This window comes from Lasioglossum baleicum, chromosome 3 (assembly GCF_051020765.1).
Source record: "Lasioglossum baleicum chromosome 3, iyLasBale1, whole genome shotgun sequence".
Classification (NCBI taxonomy): Eukaryota; Metazoa; Arthropoda; class Insecta; order Hymenoptera; family Halictidae; genus Lasioglossum; species Lasioglossum baleicum.
In genome coordinates, this window is record NC_134931.1 from 2,374,442 (window position 1) to 2,395,528 (window position 21,087).

At 44.7% G+C, this 21,087-nt stretch overlaps 1 protein-coding gene across 3 annotated transcripts in view; it reads left to right on the forward strand.

Moving 5' to 3' along the window:
- Sdb (SAXO downstream of blistered) overlaps positions 1-20,341 on the forward strand; it is a 54,619-nt gene extending 34,278 nt beyond the window's left edge. Inside the window, exons 4-7 of one of the 3 annotated variants that reach the window (XM_076420003.1) lie at positions 9,175-9,521; positions 9,785-9,987; positions 10,436-14,453; positions 14,541-20,341. In XM_076420003.1, the coding sequence (XP_076276118.1) occupies positions 9,175-9,521; positions 9,785-9,987; positions 10,436-14,453; positions 14,541-18,889 (8,917 nt within the window). In that variant the 3' untranslated portion in view covers positions 18,890-20,341. Of the gene's footprint in view, positions 1-9,174; positions 9,522-9,784; positions 9,988-10,435 lie in introns of all 3 variants that reach the window. The other 2 variants (XM_076420002.1, XM_076420001.1) reach the window with 2 other exon arrangements.
- The last annotated feature ends 746 nt before the right edge of the window (positions 20,342-21,087 follow it).

A 21,087-nucleotide genomic window follows, 5' to 3' on the forward strand; every position in this document is an offset into this window, starting at 1 on the left:
TTTATTCTCCTTATTCAGAACAAATTGTAAAGCTTTGAGAACGTACAGTCATATTTATAGAAAGTGAATTCTTTTGAAAGTAAATGAAGTAGTAAAGCCTGGCCATCTTATTTGCAAATTGTAGACGCGTATCCAGCTTCCAGTTTGCATACATTTAATTTTCCAGTCTCCTCGTTCAGCGAAAATTGTAAAGGACCCTCTAAAAACGTCCTGTCACATTTTTAGCAAGTGAATCATTATGAAAATAAGTTAAGTTAAACTTGGCCATTTTATTTGCTCGCTAAAGTATTCTATAATTGAACACTTGAAAATTGTAGACGTGTATCTAGCCTCCAGTTCGCAAGCATTTAATTTTTCAGCCTCCTTATTTAGAAAAATTGTGAAGTTTGAAGAACGTAGAGTCATATTTATAGAATGTGAATCCTTATGAAACTAAATTAAATAAAGCCTAGCCATTTTATTTGCAAATTGTAGACGCGAATCCAGCTTTCAGTTTTGCAAATATTTAATTTTCCAGTCTCCTCGTTTAGCAGAAATTGTAAAGGACCCTCAAAGAGCGTCCTGTCACATTTTTAGCAAGTGAATCCTTATAAAAATAAATTAAGTAAAGCTTGGCCCGCAGCCTGCATCCTTTCATCCCCTACAATTCCAACTGCTCCAGCATCTCGCCGTGAATATGGCGGATAGGATTCGACGAAAGTATACGTTCTGAATAGCGTATAGGAAAGTTATACCTACTCCTGAAAATGTGTTCCAGTGGTGCGCAACTCTGTAGAGTGGTCGAAATGTTTGGTTTACTTCTTCGGCAACGAGAGAGCCCATTCATGGAAGCTCTTTTAGAGTACTCCGGCGTCGACCTAAGGGATCGAAAGCGTACAAAGCCGACTCGATCTAGATTTCGAGAAGTCCCTATCTTCTTATTAGACTCCCGGCAGGGGTTCAGTCGGTACTCGCCTTCTGAAAGTTCGTAGGGAATTTTTATCAGAAGGAAAATGTTCAGAGAATTTTCTTGTTAAACTGGAAAGTGAGATTGCATTGCTACTCCGAAGAATTATCAACATGCATATTAAACAGTAAACCTGCTGCAGAGTTTTGTATTTTGTGATTATCGAGGTTATAAGGTTGTCGTTGACTTTTCAAACCTTTTTACAGCAAGAAAATGCTGTACCATTCTTCAGAATATTGTTTACACTATTAAATATGTCGGTATCTAATCAATTACTATACATTTAGGTATTGTACGAGATATTATACCAATTTCACATGTCCATAAAATTTAAAAATCATAGGGAATGGAACTATTCTCCGAGTGCAAAGGATTAAATATGTACCCACGATGCAAGGAAGATTAATTGAAATTCCGATGTAGATATTTATGAAACTCCACGGTTGGTTTATAACTATTTTGAGGAGGGGAAGGGGCAAGTATGGAACTTCGCGGATTCTCGATTCCGGCCCTTTCAAGTACATTCTGATGGCGGGCCCCGGTGCATTTGTATTCCGCGAGCGTAAACAGGATCGGCCTCGTCCGCCGGTGAATTGCGCCGATGAATGTAATCCCGGTTCTCGCTAGATTGAAACGCTTGACCTAAATCGAACGAGCGCGATCGAGAGATCGCGGAAAATTGGTTGCATGCCTGCGGTCTGCGGAGTAGTTCCGGTCAAGTCTACTTCAAACCGATCGGCGGGCCGCGACTACTTTGAAAAGGGGTTCGGACTTTTACAATATCGGCTACCCTCGTGGCTAACGTTATTATTATTATCGACTTTACACATTCATCGACGAGCCAACTTCATCGCTCGAGAACCTCCCCACAATATCGCAATAATCTTTTTACTAAATGATAGAAGAGTCATGATTGAATTGTAAATTTCTGAGCGAAATGAAAATCGTCTGCATTAATTGCACGACGGGGATTAATACACCAGCATTATTAAGTTCTTTACATGTTTCTCTAATTTGTATTATACATATACAGTGGGTGTACAAAGTATTCGTACACCTTTTAAAAACTAACAACTTTTTTATAATTACACCAAACAGCCTGATTTTTTATAATCAATTAGAAGCATTGGATTACGAAATGATATGCCAAAAAGATTTTCCAAAGATTATAATTTGCAAGGTCACATGCAAAAGTAAAGAAGGGATTTTATTTAAACTTTTATATTTGGGCTCTCAATGAAAATTTAGAATATATGTTTGGTAGATCTATGTTAGTTATACAGATACTGAAGATTTCATCGAAATCGATCGAGATACACACGAACTACAAGCGGTTAAAAATTGTGAAAATACGACTTTTGATCAGATTCTGCTTAAAATCCACAGAATCGTACATCTTTCGATGCGTGTCGTTTTTCCCTGCGATAACCGATTTCGATTAAATTTTCAGCATGTGTATAACTAACATAGATCCACAAAACATATTTTAAATTTTCGTTAGGGGCCCAAATAAAAAAGTTTTAAAACATGCCTTTTTTATTTTTGCATGTAACCTTGTAAATTATAATTTTTGGAAAATCTCTTTTGCATATCATTTCGTACACCAATGCTTCTAATTAATTATAAAAAATCAGGTCGTTTGGTACAATTATAAAAAGGTTATTCTGTTTTAAAGGACGTACACTTTTGTGGGTAATTATACAGAAAAGTACTGCCCACTCCGATTTTGATGAAATTTAAATATGTTATGCAGCAACACATTCTGAACAGCTTTTTCCTGTTTCAATATAGGGGGATCGCTTTTAGTTTTCGAGATATTTGCAAAAAACTATCGCGAATACTGTATTGAATTTTTCGTATTCCTGCACGCTGCGCTGCAACGTAAGTCTGTTTCGGTGCGACGTTTGTTTACATTTTGACGCTGTAGAGATAAGAGAGAAAACAGGGGGGCGGAAAGGGGCAGCTTGACACCACACACACCCACCCAGTGTTTCACACGCATCCAATGTTTCTAAATTATACTCTAGATTCTTACGTATTTTCACGTGCTGATTACGAATATGATATTGAAAATTTGCGCAAATTTCTTAACGGAAACCTTCTTTTTAGAAACACTGGGTGCGTGTTAAGCACTGGGTGGGTGTGTGTGGTGTCAGACCGGCTCTTTCCACCCTCCCGTTTTCTACCTCATCTCTACAGAGTGAAAATGTAAACAAACGCCGCACCGAAACAGGTTTACGTTGCAGCGGAGCGTGCAGGAATACGAAAAATTCAATACAGTATTCGCGATAGTTTTTGCAAATATCTCGAAAACTAAAAGCGACCCCCCTATATTGGAACAGGGAAAAGCTGTTCAGAATGTGTTGCTGCATAACATATTTAAATTTTATCAAAATCGGAGTGGGCAGTACTTTTCTGTATAATTACCCTTTTGTGGGCCACTGTATATGTATATGAGAAAATATTTAATTTTTAGACACCACAACAGAATGATTAAAAATCTCATTTTTGAACATTCTACGACGTTTCTAATTGGCGTCGCAGTCGAACTTGGATTGAAGTGGACAGGGCTGTCTTGAAGCGACGAAAAGCGGGCAAAGGCGTTTTCGGTCTCGCGTAAACCGGGCCGAAGCATTTGGGGATTGGAAAGCGGTCAAAGGACGACTTCGCAAGGGATGGCTCGCGTATCGATGCACTCGTAGTCGAACGCAAGGGGCGCGGGGTTGGTTTCGACGGGAAAAGCGAAAAAGAGAGGCACGTAAGCAAGGGAAATTTCAATGGGGAACCACGCGCGACGCTTTATTCGGGGGCACGAGCCTCCGACGCGTTCTGTTATTTCGGCTTATCGGGGATATCGGGTTGTCGCGGTAATTCTATTCGACCGGGATTAAACGAAGGAAAAGAGGTGAAATAAAATATAGAAATCGCGACACGGTTTCGCACCTTTCGCTTCCCTGTCGTCATCGCTTCGTCGACGATCGGAGCTTGTTTATATCCCCGTTGCCGGATTAATTTTCGCAGCGAATGACACTTCACGGAATTGCGATCGCCGAGTAATTATCGATTCGCGGTTTCCTGCGCTAGAGTCGGTTTGAACGAGGATCATCGTGATACCCTGGAAATTCGATAACAATTACAACGGATCGAGCACTTTGATCGTCGACGGGCGGGAACCGAATTAATGTCGGAATCTGTAATTCTGCAGAAATGTGCATTCCATGTCTAATCAACGAATCTTTTCATCTTTTCGTCAATGTCTGAAAAACTGAGAGTGCTGAGGATCGCGATAGACTGCGGATTTTATACATTTATGATAAAGATGAGTACATCAAATATCGTATTACCAGGTTATTAATTAGCTTACGTAAAACAATTGTGGACCTAGCTTTAAAATATTTACTGAATTTTAACATTTCACAAAACGAGTGCTGTGGCGACCCCTCAATTGATTTTCTATTACTTTTTACTAAATGCATTTCGTCGCACAAGGTTCCTTGGATCGATAACGAAATGTACTTTCGAACACAGCAGCTTTGTCAGACGCGAATGATGGATTCGATGACACGGTAGAAGCATTCAACGCTGCCAGGAGTATTATATTCTTCGTATTCCGCGTTCGACGTCGCTATAAAACTGTGTACACAGCTCCATTATCAATCTTTCCGATGATCCATTCATTTCTTTGCAATGTTCACCGAGAAAACTGCACGGTTCCTTGGAGAATAGTTCCGACAGTCACGAACGGAGTCATTGGTGAATTGCTCCGCAGAGAATGGCACTGGATGCAATCATTATCTTAAATTCGATCATTGAACGTGGACTACTACGTTTCCTTTTCAGTATCTTCGTGCTCGGAAGGTGCTATGAAATTTCTGTTGCATCACAGTGCTCGAATAATGGACAGCGTTTATCAATTTTGTGATATGATGTATTGATTTCGAATCCTAAGTTACTCTTCATGTAGTGTGGTCTCCCGGTTTCACTTAAACTATGAACCTTCGAAAAATGCTATTTTTACCCTTAAAATCCACTAATTTCCTATGAGTTGATTTTCAATTTTCATAGTTTATCATATATACACACGTTTAAAAACACCATAACTTTTTAAATATTGGACTATGCGATTCGAACTTTCTTGGGAAGCTAGAGCAATTAATTTACGGCAAGGTGTGAAAAGAAAGGTTTTCGAAAATTGCATTTGGTCGGGATTGTAAAGAAAATACTACAAGTTGCATTTTACAACTTTCTTATGCGGGCCTATATTGAAATTTTTAAAAATACGTTTTGTAGATCTGTGTCAATTATATGCACTGTGAAAGTTTCATAGAAATCGGTTGATGCGGGAACAGACAACAGGCATTGAAAGATGCAAGAATCTTTAGAATTACTGCAGCTGGAGGCCGAAAATGGTGAAAAACTGCAATTTTTACCATCTTTAAACGTTTGTGGCTCATTACAACGTCGACCGATTTCGATGAAATTTTCAATATATGTTTAATTGATACAGATTTACGAAACGTGTTTTCTAAATTTTCCATATAAGCCCACATAAAAAAGTTGAAAAATACAGCTTTTAATATTTTCCCTGCAATTCCGACAACTTGCAGTTTTGTTTTTTAATTTTTGTCACGTTGTGTAGCAAACCAATTGTTCTAACTTCTCCAAAAACTTCAAGTCGTATATTCCAATATTAAAAAAGTTATGGTGTTTTTAAGAGTGTCCGAATATTAGTGGGAGTCACTGTATGTATGAGCCATGATAGTGCAGTCTTCCAATTTTCACTTAACATGTTCCCGCCGGTGGGAACGTGTTAAACTCCCAAACTTTGAAAAATTCCTTTTTTTAAGTAAGAATCCCCTTAAAATCCGCATATTTTCCTATGAGTTGATTTTCAATTTTCACGTTTATGAGCCATCCAAGTGGTAAAGATGGAGCAGAGCATCTACACCCGAATCATTAAAATTGCACACGATTGTTAGAGTGGTAGTCTTGCAATTTTTGACGTTCGACGATTTTTTCGCGTGACGTGACAGCCTTCCACGGTCGTCAAAGGCGTCGGATGACAGCGAAAAAGGTGCATTTTGGCGGTTTGGCGTTTTGGCAGGCCGCGCTCGGCGTAATTGACATGGAGATTACAGTGTCGCCGCGGCGACAAAGAGAGAGAGAGAGAGAGAAGTTGCGACGCTTTCCTCGGCTCGTTAATTGCCAATTACAGGATCGCGGCCTGTTGAATAGCGTTATTCGGCGGTGTCGATGGAATCCGCTCGCTGTTTAAAAACAACGTTATCGCGTTTAACGCGGCCGTGCGAACGGCCTCGTTAGAACCGTGCCGGATTTTTGCGTGCAAAAGTCGACTGGACTTATCGAGGCCGGACGGCGCACGCGGAATCAGAGAGAAAAAAATAGGCTCGAACCGGGCGAATCGCTCGCGCGGAATTAATTGACATCGTGACTGGCCGATACGAGCACGGCCAGGCGACGATTAACTCTTGATTTATTTGGTTATTAAGCCGATCGATCGAACGCTGAAATCGTTGCCACCACTCCTCCGTTCTTGCTCGATAATAAATCCGATGGGAAACGCATCCCGAGGAATGTGGCAATGCGAGAGAGACTAAATAAAGGGCTTGCGACATTCTCCTCTCGTGTTGACTCATTAATTAATTTGTAATTGCTACAATTGTCTCGGTAACGAGTCGTTTCGCTTTAATACATATGTGATGTCTAGACTGCCGATTTTTATGGATAAACATTGTCTGAATGAATTGCAAGATATAGGAGCAACGTGGACATTAATTTCTTTTTGAATCGTTTAAATATTTTCAGTGTTTTGCATTTGATCTACTCGCTTTTATAATAAATGCAGAAAATCCGTATAACCCTTGTGTAGCCAACCGGGTACCCATTTACTGCATTGCATTCATCAGTTTGTTAATGTTTCTCCAAAAATATTACTTTCTCTGAATGTTCGTTCATTGCTCGGTAATATATTAATTTATAGTCTTAAAACGAGGATTCTTGGAAATATGTTAAATACAAAAGGTTTGAAATAATATGTACATTTTCGTTGGCTCATAAGTCTTAATCATGACAATTAGAAGTGATACTCTTCTCAACAGATAGTTGTCGCGAACAGAAGATGACCGATAGAGTCAAATTCATTGTCTGAATTATATGCAAGATACAGAAGCAACGTAGACATTCATTTTTTTGTATATGGTTTAAATGTTTTCACTGTTTTGTATTTGATCTACGTACTTTTTATCATAAATGCATAAAATCCGCAGTTCAATCATGACTGGACGGCGGATTTTATGTATTCATGAGAAAAATGAGAGGTGTAATTTAAAACATTCAAAACATTAGACGAATTTAAAAATACTTTTATATAATTTTCAATCTATTGAACATATTAAGAGAAAAGATTAATTTCTATGTCATTCCGGTTTGTTGTAATTCAGCTGGAAAATTTTTATTTTGCATAAAGATCCGCCGTCTAATCATGACAATTCTAAATGATACTCTTCGCAACGGATAGTCGTCGCCAACAGAAGATGACCGACAGAATAATGACGGAAATCTGGGACAGCATCTGGTAATTTATCGCGAGCCGTGCAGGCTGTAAATAGAGACGACATCTCTCATCTCCATAATCCTTGTTTTTTCCCGTTGTTGTCGATCGATCGCGGGGCCAAAGGGAACGAGTGGAGAGTAGAAAATGATTTGTGTTCTTGTTGTCGTTCGGTGACCAGCGGAATCATTCGGTATGCCATATAAAAGAGCGTTCCGTCCAAGCAAATGTGTTTCAATTAGGCTTCCTTAACGTGAGGCCTGCACGGAACATAACGGACATGGGACAACATGGGACTCGTGCCATGACAATGATCACGTGCGTGACTGCAATGGCGTAGAAACACGCGGCCCGGCCCCGCGATACTCGCCAGTTTATCAATGAACTAACGGCGGTTATCCAACCGGGGACCGACAATCATGAATATTCTCTAGCTATAGTTCAATTGCCTCTCTGACATCTAATTAGCAGTCTCCTGCTGCCTGTAAGGGACCGGTGGTAAGCTACCGACCTCAGATTTTGATTAAATTCCGGAGGATGACTCTAGACCGCAAATTATAATAACCCCAATATCTGTGCGAGTACACAGGCATGGTAAATAGTAAATACCGAACTGTTAGGATAACCTGTGGCGGTTTGACGCTAGAACTATCTCTGCTGCTGGAGGAACGCATCTACCAGGTTTCATGGAAATTACTGAATCGAGAAACACGGACTTCGCTCTATCTTCAAACTGTAATTACTTCGATAACATTAGGTCAATGCGAAAGACGGGAACTTTCGCGAGGGTAGTTTTCTAATAGGAAGGTTCTTAAAATTTTGAAGCAAATTTTGAATCGAGAAACTCGGACATCGCTGGATCCTCAAACTGTAATTTCTTCGATAACATTAGGTCAATGCCAAAGATGGGAACTTTCGCGAAGGTAGTTTTCTAATATGAAGGGTCTTAAACGTTTTAAGAAAATTTTGAATCGAGAAACTCGGACTTCGCTGGATTCTCAAATTGTAATTTCTTCGATAACATTAGGTCAATGCCAAAGACGGGAACTTTTGCGAGGGTAGTTTTCTAATATGAAGGGTCTTAAATTTTTTAAGTAAATTTTGAATCGAGAAACTCGGACTTCGCGGGATCCTCAAATTCTAATTACTTGGATAACATTAGATCAATGCGAAAGGCGGGAACTTTCGCGAAGGTAGTTTTCTAATATGGAGGGTCTTAAAATTTTAAAGCTGCTGTAGCTTTAGTGACGAATTGAAAGTTTAAGAGAAAACAAAACACTGCTCCGGTTTATATTAAAATTTTATCAAAATCACCACAAAGGAAAATCCTATCTTTCCAATTCTTATCTCGAGCAATCCGAAATATTGTTTCACTGCTCCAGCTTGGTCTTAATAGAATAGATAGTCGTATTATTAATAGAACTTTATTTTTGTAATGCAATTATCGCTGGTCACAGCCTCGCATAATCGCGAAGCTCCTTTCGACTTTGAATCGTAAACTTTAACCTGTCAAAGCTAAAATTATTCAGCATTGTGTCTTGTGAGTTGATTTTCAATTTTCATCGTGCTGTTATCCAGCTTTCATCTAATCTCTTAAACTTTGAAAAGCTAGGAGCTAAGATACAGATTTGATCCACATTTTATTTTGTTGTTTCAGGCGTCATCGTTGTCCCCACAATCAGCCGCAGGATCATTTAGAAATCCCTAGAGAACCCGTACACGCTGTTTCGTCGTATCGCGAGGAGTTCGACGAGAAACACGTCGACAGACGGACCGTCTACCACCATGAGGATCATTTGCGAATGGAAGGCGACTTCATCGGCGAAAGACGCACGGATTATATAGCGACCAGGGGTGAAAAGGCTCCTGTGAAGAAGCCGCAGGACAATTTGAAGCCCGAGGGCGAATTCATCGGCAGACCCAGAGAAGAAGCACCGAAATATGGAGATCGAGCGCCGGTCAGGAGGCCACAGGACAATCTCAGGCCTGAAGGAGATTTTGACAGTAAGCTGGCTTTATGTTCGACCCAGTGGAATGAATAAGAATATACAGTGGGAGTACAAAGTATTCGTACACCTTTGAAAAACGAATAACTTTATCAAAATGTAAATCTAATGTGTAAATAATTCTTTCTTCAATTGCTGTTGGTCGCAATTGCGACCTTCTCATCCTATTATAGCGTTTTATTTTCACAATGAACAATTGTTAGTCGACACAATAAGCGTGTATCAGTTCGAAAGTAACATCGTCCGAATTCTTGCGTTTAGGCACGACCACGACGGAGATGGTGTTCACCGGGACCCCCGGCGAACGACCAACCCCGGTTCGTCGGAACACGTACACGAAGGTCGAAGGTGAATTCATCGATACGACTACCTCGAGGTCGGAGTACATCGATCACCGGACCGTGCAGCGAGCAGAGATCATCAGAAGGACGGACAACCTCACGGTAGGAGAGGGTGAATTCACGGTGAGTGCAGATACCTGGAGAAAACAGCGAGAGGGGCTTGTTACCACCTACAAGAGGTTCATTTACTTATTCCGAATTTTTATTCTTAATTAGTAATACTCTATATTCCAAATAATTGTTGCTAACTAGGCTTGAAAGTTCTTTTGATATCGACTTCGGTCCTTGAAACAGATTATATTATATAGATTGATTATATGTATAGTTTCGGGTACGGTAATTCTGTAAAATTCTGTAAAAACAATTCTATAAAATTTATATGAGTCATAGAATCGGTTCTTGCGATAGTATTGCCTAGAGAATTAATGAAGAATAACGTTGTTTCGAATAGTTTGAGTTAGAGCTTTCTCATAGCGTTTAGAAACAGTTATTTTCGGAACCGTCTCAAGCCCCAGCTCCAATTACCGGTATCGCAAGGCCGATCTGTTATCGAGTACGAAATCTGCTGCAGGGTGCCTCTCATCTCAAGGAGGATTTCCACGGTTACGACGCGATCGAACGACAGCCTCGAAGACAGCTCACGTACAGCTCGGACGAGGAGGACCGGTTCTACAGTACGACCGACCTGGTTGAGAACACGACGACCTCGCAGGAACAGTACCGAACCTTCGATCAGACGGATTATAGGAGCACGGCGGTGATCAGACGGGATGACAATCTGCGCCAGGAAGGACCGTTCGAAGGAGTACCTCAAACGAAGGATGACTACGTAGTCCCAGCTCTGACTAGAAGACCGGAGCCACAGAAGCCTAAAGACAACTTGAGACCGGAGGGTCCTTTCGAAGGACGTCCTAAGGATGACTATAAACCTACGAGAGGAGAAAGAGCAGACGTGAAAAGACCTCAGGATAATTTGAGACCCGAAGGACCCTTCGAAGGACGTCCTAAGGATGACTATACTTCGACCAGAGGCGAACGAGCGGATGTGAAACGTCCGGAAGATAACCTGAGACCGGAGGGGCCTTTCGAAGGACGTCCGAAGGACGATTTCTCGCCGAAGAGAGCTGAACGACCAGAAGTAAAGCGGCCTCAGGATAATTTGAGACCAGAAGGACCTTTCGAAGGACGTCCCAAGGATGATTTCACGCCAAAACGAGCCGAACGACCGGAAGTAAAGAGGCCACAGGATAATTTGAGACCCGAAGGACCCTTCGAAGGACGTCCTAAGGATGATTTCACGCCAAAACGAGGCGAACGAGCGGATGTTAAGCGTCCTGAGGATAATCTGAGACCAGAAGGACCGTTTGAAGGACGTCCAAAGGATGATTTCTCGCCTAAACGAGCTGAACGACCGGAAGTAAAGAAGCCCGTGGATAATTTGAGACCTGAAGGACCATTCGAAGGTCGCCCCAGGGACGAGTACACTCCTGGAGAGAAACGAACACCGATCCGGCATCCGGATAACCTGTATCCCGAGGGCGAGTTCGACAGACCTAGGCTGACTCGCTACGGACCTGGTGAGAGGGCGCCAATCGTGCGACATCCGGATAATTTGTTCCCCGAGGGAGACTTCCCGGATAGAGAACGCACAACCTTCACTCCTGCGGAGCGTAGAACGCCCATCAAGCACGATGACAACCTTCGTCCGGAAGGACCCTTCGAGGGACGTCCGAAGGACGACTTTTCTCCTAAGAGAGCAGAACGTCCGGAAGTAAAGAGACCGCAGGATAACTTGAAGCCCGAGGGACCGTTCGAAGGACGTCCTAAGGATGACTACACTCCGACCAGAGGCGAACGAGCGGATGTTAAGCGTCCTGAGGATAATCTGAGACCAGAAGGACCGTTTGAAGGACGTCCGAAGGATGATTTCTCGCCTAAACGAGCTGAGCGACCGGAAGTAAAGAAGCCTCAGGATAACTTGAGACCCGAAGGACCATTCGAGGGTCGCCCCAGGGACGAGTACACTCCTGGAGAGAAACGAACACCGATCCGGCATCCGGATAACCTAAAGCCCGAAGGAGACTTCGAGAGACCAGATCACGAAAAATATCGACCCGCTGAGAGGCCCGAAGTAAAGAAGCCCCAGGATAATCTGAAGCCTGAAGGTGACTTTGAACGTCCGCGTCCTGAGAAGATTGCGCCTGGTGAACGAAGGACTCCTATCAAACATCCGGATAATCTGAAACCTGAAGGTGAATTCACTGGTAAGCCCAAGGACGACTACACGCCCACCAAGGGCGACAGAGCGGTGGTGAAGAGACCGGAAGACAATCTGAGACCCGAGGGACCCTTCGAAGGTCGCCCGAAGGACGACTATCAACCTGTTAGAGGTGAAAGGGTTGAGATAGTTAGGCGAACTGACAACCTTCGCATGGAAGGAGATATTGAGACCTACAGGACCAGAGACGAATTCACTCAGTTCCTCATTCGTGAAAGGGCCGAAGTGACTAAGTATGAGGACAACCTGCGAATGGAGGGCGAGTTCACGGACGTCAGGACCAGGGACGACTTCAAGGTTGTTAGAGGAGAACGTGTCGACATTGTACGACACCCGGACAACCTGAAATCAGAGGGTCCCTTCGAAGGTCGTCCAAAGGACGACTACAGCCCAAAAAGGGTAGAGAGGCCGCAAATCAAGAAACCAGAGGATAACTTGAAACCTGAGGGTGAATTCGAGAGACCGGAGAAAGCATCGTTTGGACCAACAGAGCGGAGGACTCCGATCAAGCATTCTGATAATCTAAAACCGGAAGGAGATTTCGAGAGGCCTACACATGAAGAATTCAGACCTGCAGAAAGACCTATTGTTAAGAAACCTCAGGACAATCTCTATCCTGAGGGAGACTTTGAGAGACCTAGTTATGAAGAATTCAGACCTGCAGAAAGACCTATTGTCAAGAAACCTCAAGACAATCTCTATCCTGAGGGAGAGATGGACATGCCACAGAAGAAACCATTTGGTCCAGCTGAAAGGAGGACTCCGATCAAGCATTCTGATAATCTAAAACCTGAAGGAGATTTCGAGAGGCCCAGTCATGAAAAGTTCAGGCCTGCAGAAAGGCCTGTTGTCAAGAAACCTCAGGATAATCTCTATCCTGAGGGAGAGATGGAGATGCCAGAGAAGAAACCATTTGGTCCAGCTGAAAGGAGGACTCCGATTAAGCATTCTGATAATTTAAAACCGGAAGGAGATTTCGAGAGGCCTAGACATGAAGAATTCAGACCTGCAGAAAGGCCTATTGTTAAAAAACCTCGGGACAATCTCTATCCTGAGGGAGAGATAGAGATGCCAGAGAAGAAACCATTTGGTCCAGCTGAAAGGAGGACTCCGATTAAGCATTCTGATAATCTAAAACCCGAAGGAGATTTCGAGAGGCCTAAACATGAAGAGTTCCGTCCCGCAGAGAGGCCTACTGTTAAGAAACCTCAGGACAATCTCTATCCTGAGGGAGACTTTGAGAGACCTAGTCATGAAGAGTTCAGACCTGCAGAAAGACCTATTGTCAAGAAACCTCAGGACAATCTCTATCCTGAGGGAGAGATGGAGATGCCACAGAAGAAACCATTTGGTCCAGCTGAAAGAAGGACTCCGATCAAGCATTCTGATAACCTGAAACCTGAAGGAGATTTCGAGAGGCCCAGTCATGAAAAGTTCAGGCCTGCAGAAAGGCCTATTGTCAAAAAACCTCAGGATAATCTCTATCCTGAGGGAGAGATGGAGATGCCAGAGAAGAAACCATATGGTCCAGCTGAAAGGAGGACTCCGATCAAGCATTCTGATAATCTAAAACCTGAAGGAGATTTCGAGAGGCCTAGACACGAAGAATTCAAACCCGCAGAGAGGCCTATTGTAAAGAAACCTCAGGACAATCTCTATCCTGAGGGAGACTTTGAGAGACCTAGTCATGAAGAGTTCAGACCTGCAGAAAGGCCTATAGTCAAGAAACCTCAGGATAATCTCTACCCTGAGGGAGAGATTGAGATGCCAGAGAAGAAACCATTTGGTCCAGCTGAACGGAGGACTCCGATCAAGCATTCTGATAACCTAAAACCTGAAGGAGATTTCGAGAGGCCTAGTCATGAAAAGTTCAGGCCTGCAGAAAGGCCTGTTGTCAAGAAACCTCAGGATAATCTCTATCCTGAGGGAGAGATGGAGATGCCAGAGAAGAAACCATATGGTCCAGCTGAAAGGAGGACTCCGATCAAGCATTCTGATAATCTAAAACCTGAAGGAGATTTCGAGAGGCCTAGACACGAAGAATTCAAACCCGCAGAGAGGCCTATTGTAAAGAAACCTCAGGACAATCTCTATCCTGAGGGAGACTTTGAGAGACCTAGTCATGAAGAGTTCAGACCTGCAGAAAGGCCTATAGTCAAGAAACCTCAGGATAATCTCTACCCTGAGGGAGAGATGGAGATGCCAGAAAAGAAACCATTTGGACCAGCTGAACGGAGGACTCCGATCAGGCATTCTGATAACCTAAAACCTGAAGGAGATTTCGAGAGGCCCAGTCATGAAAAGTTCAGGCCTGCAGAAAGGCCTATTACCAAGAAACCTCAGGATAATCTCTATCCTGAGGGAGACTTTGAGAGACCTAGTCATGAAGAGTTCAGACCTGCAGAAAGGCCTATAGTCAAGAAACCTCAGGATAATCTCTACCCTGAGGGAGAGATTGAGATGCCAGAGAAGAAACCATTTGGTCCAGCTGAACGGAGGACTCCGATCAAGCATTCTGATAACCTAAAACCTGAAGGAGATTTCGAGAGGCCTAGACATGAAGAATTCAAACCCGCAGAGAGGCCTATTGTAAAGAAACCTCAAGATAATCTCTATCCTGAGGGAGAGATAGAGATGCCAGAGAAGAAACCATTTGGTCCAGCTGAAAGGAGGACTCCGATCAAGCATTCAGATAATCTAAAACCTGAAGGAGATTTCGAGAGGCCTAGACATGAAGAGTTCCGTCCTGCAGAGAGGCCTACTGTCAAGAAACCTCAGGACAACCTGTATCCTGAAGGTGAGTTCATCGGTCGCCCGAGAGTGGAAGCGCCAACCAGAGGTGACAGGGCTGATGTGAGACGTCCAGAGGATAACCTGAAGCCAGAGGGTACTTTCGATCGTCCTGAGAAGAAGCCATTTGGTCCTGCGGAGAGAAGAAGTCCCATCAAGCATCCGGACAACCTACGTCCAGAAGGGGACTTCCAGAGACCCGAGCCAAAGGAGATTGGCCCTGCTGAGAGAAGGACGCCTATCAAGCATGCAGACAATTTGAAACCGGAAGGTAACTTTGTTGGGAAGCCGAAGGAGGAGGCACCTAAACGCGGAGATCGCGCGGACGTGAAGAGGCCGAAGGACAATCTTCGTCCTGAAGGTGACTTTGAACGGCCAGAGAAGTCTCCTGTAAAACCAGCGGAGAAGAGGACACCTATCAAGCATCCCGATAATCTAAAACCCGAAGGGGACTTCGCTGGCAGGCCGAAAGATGATTACAAACCGACAAGAGGAGAACGAGCGGATGTGAAACGACCTGAAGACAACTTGAAGCCCGAGGGTCCTTTCGAAGGTCGTCCCAAGGACGACTTTGTCCCTGTTCGTGGCGACCGCGTTGATATTGTGAAGCGCACCGATAATCTGCGAATGGAAGGCAACATCGAGACATATAGATCCCGAGATGAGTATACTGATTTCGTGATCAGAGAAAGGGCCGAGATCACCAGATACCAGGACAACCTCAAGATAGAGGGCGAGTTCACAGACACGAGGACGAGGGATGATTTCAAGGTTGTAAAGGGCGAACGAATGGACATAGTCAAGCACAGAGACAACTTGAGGCCAGAGGGTCCTTTCGAGGGTCGTCCCAAGGACGATTATTCGCCGAAGAAGGCTGAAAGACCCGAAATCAAAAAGCCCGAGGACAACTTGAAGCCTGAAGGGGAGTTCGACAGACCTGTGAAGAAACCGGTTGGCCCTGCAGAGAGAAGATCACCGATCAAACACGACGACAACCTAAAACCTGAAGGCGACTTCATTGGTCGTCCGAAGGAGCAAGCACCGAAGAGGGGAGATAGGGCTGATGTGAAGAAGCCTAAGGATAATCTGAAGCCTGAGGGCAGCTTCGACAGGCCGGAGAAGAAACCTGTAGGCCCTGCCGAGAGAAGGAGTCCTATCAAGCATCCTGATAATTTACACCCTGAAGGAGACTTCATAGGACGTCCGAAGGAAGAGGCGCCGATCAAGGGCGACAGGGCTGACGTGAGACGTCCAGAGGATAACCTGAGGCCCGAGGGTCCGTTCGAGGGACGTCCCAAAGACGACTTCACCCCTAAGAGAGCAGAGCGTCCTGAAGTTCGCAAACCACAGGATAATTTGAGACCGGAAGGTGACTTTGAGAGGCCTCAGACCTCTCCTGTTGGCCCTGCAGAAAGAAGAACGCCTATTCGTCACGAGGACAACCTCCATCCCGAAGGAGACTTCGTGGGACGTCCCAAGGACGACTACACCCCAAAGAGAGCGGACAGGCCAGTCCAGAAGAAGCCTAAGGATAATCTGAAACCAGAGGGCGACTTCGTAGGCAAGCCCAAGGACGACTACAGGCCGACGAAGGGCGAGAGGACGGAGATCGTCATTCACAGGGATAACCTGAAGATGGAAGGTGACATTGATGTTCGTAGATCAAGGGACGACTACAAGACCACCACGAAGATGGAGCGAGTGGACGTGGTTCGTCGCGAGGATAACCTCAGGATGGAGGGTGAATTTATAGACATCAGAAGACGGGACGACTACCGGGTGACTCGGGGAGAACGCTGCGAGATCAAGAAGCCGAAGGACAATTTACATCCTGAAGGGGAATTCACGAAGAGGACGCCTCAGAAGGTGGGCCCAGCCGAAAGACGTACTCCCATTCGTCACGAGGATAATCTCCATCCCGAAGGCGACTTCTACATGTCCCCCAAGGACGATTTCACGCCGAAGAGGGGCGAACGAGCACCTGTGAAGAAGCCTCAAGATAATTTGAAACCTGAAGGTGAGATGGAGGTTAGTCCTTCGTCGAAGGACGACTATAGGTATGTCAATGGCGAGAGGGTTGAGGTTCGTCGTCACGAGGACCATCTGAAGATGGAGGGAGAGATGGACGTGCGTCGATCCAGGGACGACTACAAGAAGATCACCAAGGTCGAACGAGTGGATATACGGAAGAGGGAGGATAACTTGAAGATCGAGGGAGAGATGATCGACGTCCGACGCAAGGACGATTACGTTCGCGTTGTTGGGGAGAGGACGCCTGTCAAGAAGCATCCTGACAACCTGCGTCCTGAGGGAGAGTTCGAGCGTCCGCAGAAGTCTCCTCTGGGTCCTGGAGAGAGGAGGACGCCGATCAGGCATCCGGACAACTTGAAGCCAGAAGGGGACTTTGAAAGGAGGACACCTGAGAGGGTTGGTCCCGGCGAGCGTCGCACGCCCATCCGTCATTCGGATAACCTGAAGCCGGAGGGAGACTTCGTCGGAAGAGCTCGCGACGATTTTACCCCGAAGAGGGTCGAGAAGGTAGAAGTGGTCCGCCGGGAGGATAATCTGAGGATGACCGGTGATTTCCAGGATAGTACGTCTCAGAGGTCTACGTATACCGTGGTTCGTGGGGAACGCGCCGAGATCAAGCGGCACGAGGACAACCTGAAGATCAGCACCGGTGCGATGGAGACGAAGACCACCAACAGAGACACGTTCACTCCAACTAGAAAAGAGGACTCTCCGGCAGGAAAGACCGTCAGCCGCAGACACCACATGGAGTCTTCGATCACTCTGGGCGACGATCACGCGACCATGTCCACGACCAACCAGCGGAACTACAACACGTTCACGAAACGCACTGCCAAGGAGGTGGCCGCGAAGATCAGCAGCATGGAGACCGACAGTAGAAGAACCGTCTCCGCGGAGTCCAGGACTGTAGAGAACGGGACATCGGTCACGACTGTCAGAAAAGCCATGCATTCGGGAGAGAGACTGTCCACTCAAAGCGTTCAGCATGAGCATCATCGTATGATCCAGCCGCCGGACTCACCGAGTCCTCATCCGGATTCCAGAAGGTCCAGTCAGTTGAGCGAGCATCAACAGAGATCTCAGAACACGAGTCATTCGCGACGCGTGGACGACAGGTCCGTGGAGCAGAACCAGCGACAAGTGGAGAGACACCAGGAGTCTAGCAAGAGGGACTATGTAAACACCCAGCACCTGGAGTCCAGACAGTCCTCTAGCAGGCAGAAGCAGCTCTACGAGCATCACACTGTCTCCAGCCAGGCTCGCTACAACTCCAGCCAGAGCAACAGCGCGGAATTCAGACAGGCTATTAGTGGCCAGTCGGTGGACAGGTCGCAGGTGGATTCCGCCATCACGAAGACCAGTCATCATCGAAAGAACGTGATTTCCTCTTCGTCGGCAGACGTGACCAACTCGGTCCTCCACCGTCGTGGCGTCGCCACTTCTACGGAAGCTCTTCATACTATCTCTTCGACAGCCGCGGACCAGAAGAAGAGCATCTCCAACCTGGCGGAGAGCGGTCAGTACATCAGCAACTCCAGCCAGAGCAGCGACAGGAAGAGTTTGACCTCTCTTCACAGAAGCACCAAGGACGGCAACCCTTGGGCCTCTTCCACGTACGAACGACCGCAGAGAATCGTGAGACAGGACAACCTGACGGTCGGCGGAAAGTTCTACTCGCACAGCGAGGCTAAAAACTATGGGAACTTCAGCAGCCAGAAGGTCGAACGAGTCCAGAGGCAGGCGAACGTGTCTCACATCAGCTTAGGGGATGGATCCACCGTTAGTTCCAGCATGTATCGAAGGGAGTACGCGCCGAAACATAAGGGACCCTGTCCAGCTGCCCTAATCGAGGCCAAACAGGCGCCGTTCAAGCACACCAGGGACACCCCGAAGCACAAGTTCTACATGCCGGTCGTCTCGAATTAAAACGGGAACCGTTCCGGGACAATTTATTTAACCGTTCGTTGAATCTCTCGAATCTCAGTCCCTACTGATCGGTCCTCGATGTTTGGTTCAGGGAACTGCGGGCTGTGATGAACTCGCGAGGGAGGAACGCGCGAGGGTGGACTTATGTACGTGGACGTACATATACACAGGGTGTAAACCAATCTTTCGAACCCTAGGTCTACTTTGTATCCGTACAAAAGATTTCGGTCTCTCCACGCGAGACTCGGCTGTGTCGATAGGACATTTTTATTTACACCCTGTATAGAGCTACTCTCATCCTTTGCGAAAGGAGACGGTCGGACTGCGGATCCTGTGCGTCGATTCATCTGCTTAGAATTTCCTCGGAGGAAAAGAATTATTCTATCGTGTCCCTGTACTTTTGATAACGGAAAAGTGGAGACGACAGAAAAGTATAATTTTGTTTAACGCTGAACCTACCGAGCCTCAAAAGGATTTTATTTAGACTTTGTGCGGCTCCTATTATAATACGTGCTCTACTAAAGATATTTATACAATCAATTCTTATAAAATCATTTTTACTATTTCAGTAATTGTTAAATAATAAATCTGCTGGTGGCAGGTTTAGTGTTAACCCTCATCGGCGTCAAATTGACGCAGTAGTGAAAGATCGACGACTTAACAAGGTGAATAGTTATTTATCGATGATTTTTTATTTATTTTTATATGTTTCCTATTTAAAAAAAATAAACGTCACGAAGTTTCGGGCGAATTTACCTGCCATGAAGTCTGTTAACGTTTGTGTTAATTTATGGAACGTAAAATTCGCAGAAGAATCCGCAGTCCGCATACGACGCTTCTGTGAACGCGAGGCAAATCGCTTTTTATCGCGGTTCAAAGTTTACAGTGTCTCCGGATGGTAGATTGTTACTTTCAAGCGCGTTCATTCTCGAAAATATTTACAAAAGCGACTTCTACTTTCCGTTCTTTTTTTTTTTTGCCTGGCGATCACAGACTCGATATACCCGCTATCGATTGCCGCGCGGGTGCAAACGTTGGACTGTGAGAGCGCGCAGATCAAACTCGTTTAGGATTTCGTTTATCACTTTAAGCCACGTGTATTACAAAGCAATAACTAGAGCTTAAATCCGTGATACGGATGGGCCCGGTCCCCAGATCTGGGCCTGTTCATACTTAGAATAGTTGTAGCGTCTCTATCCGCTTCGATTTTATATTTAATGTTCTTCTATCTTTGCTGATATTCGTATCGCATCAAACCCTCCCTGCCACATCAATCCTCTAACACCACGAGACTCGCATTAACATACGTACTAAGAAAACGAACTTGTTATTATCCGGCGACGCCATTGCCGATTATTATTTCGTTCTTTTGATTACTCTCCGTATTTTGTTTCTCTGATTTATTTACCAGGTTTATATGTTCTCGATCGAATAAAGATGTTTCGCAATCGATTCTTTGACTTTCCATTATTCCTTTTCAGAACCGCGCCGCCTTCTTTTCTTTTCGCGATTAGGATGACGGAACGAGAGCGTGGGTTAGTAAACCAGTGGTCGGCAATTTATTTTATTTTAATTTATATATTTATATACAGAGTGTCCGTTAAGCTATGTCACAATTTTTTAGGCATTTCCAGTAGTGCAACTAAAAAATGTTTTAGACAAAAGTTTCTCGGTACTTGGTCAGCTACATGTTCGCATATTCTTAAATCTGAAAAAATGCTTTTTACGTAAAGAAGTAAAGGTCACCTTGACTTTTTTAAATGGCACCACATGCTTTGGACATCATAGGATTGTTTCTGACGTCGAAACGAATTTAACAGTGTACTATACTATGACCTTGAAATGACCTCAAACTCGGAAATTTTGTGCAAACCTAATTTTAATGAAAAATTATTTCTTACAATACAAATCAAGTTGCATCAGATGTTCGAACTGCGGTCCATCTTCTACGACACAGAGATCCGCTCTGTCTATTAGACTTTTCGTTATCGCCATAATTAGAGCGTCTCGGTTTATGTTATTACATGCAGTTGTTATGCGATTTCGAAGTTCTTGAATATTATTGATTGCTGTATCGTATACAACCCCGATTGCAGATATCCCAAACGATAAAAATCCAACGGAGACAGATCCGGAGAACGCGGTGGCCAATGAATTGGACCATACGTTCCTATCCAACGATTTCTAAACTAAAAAAG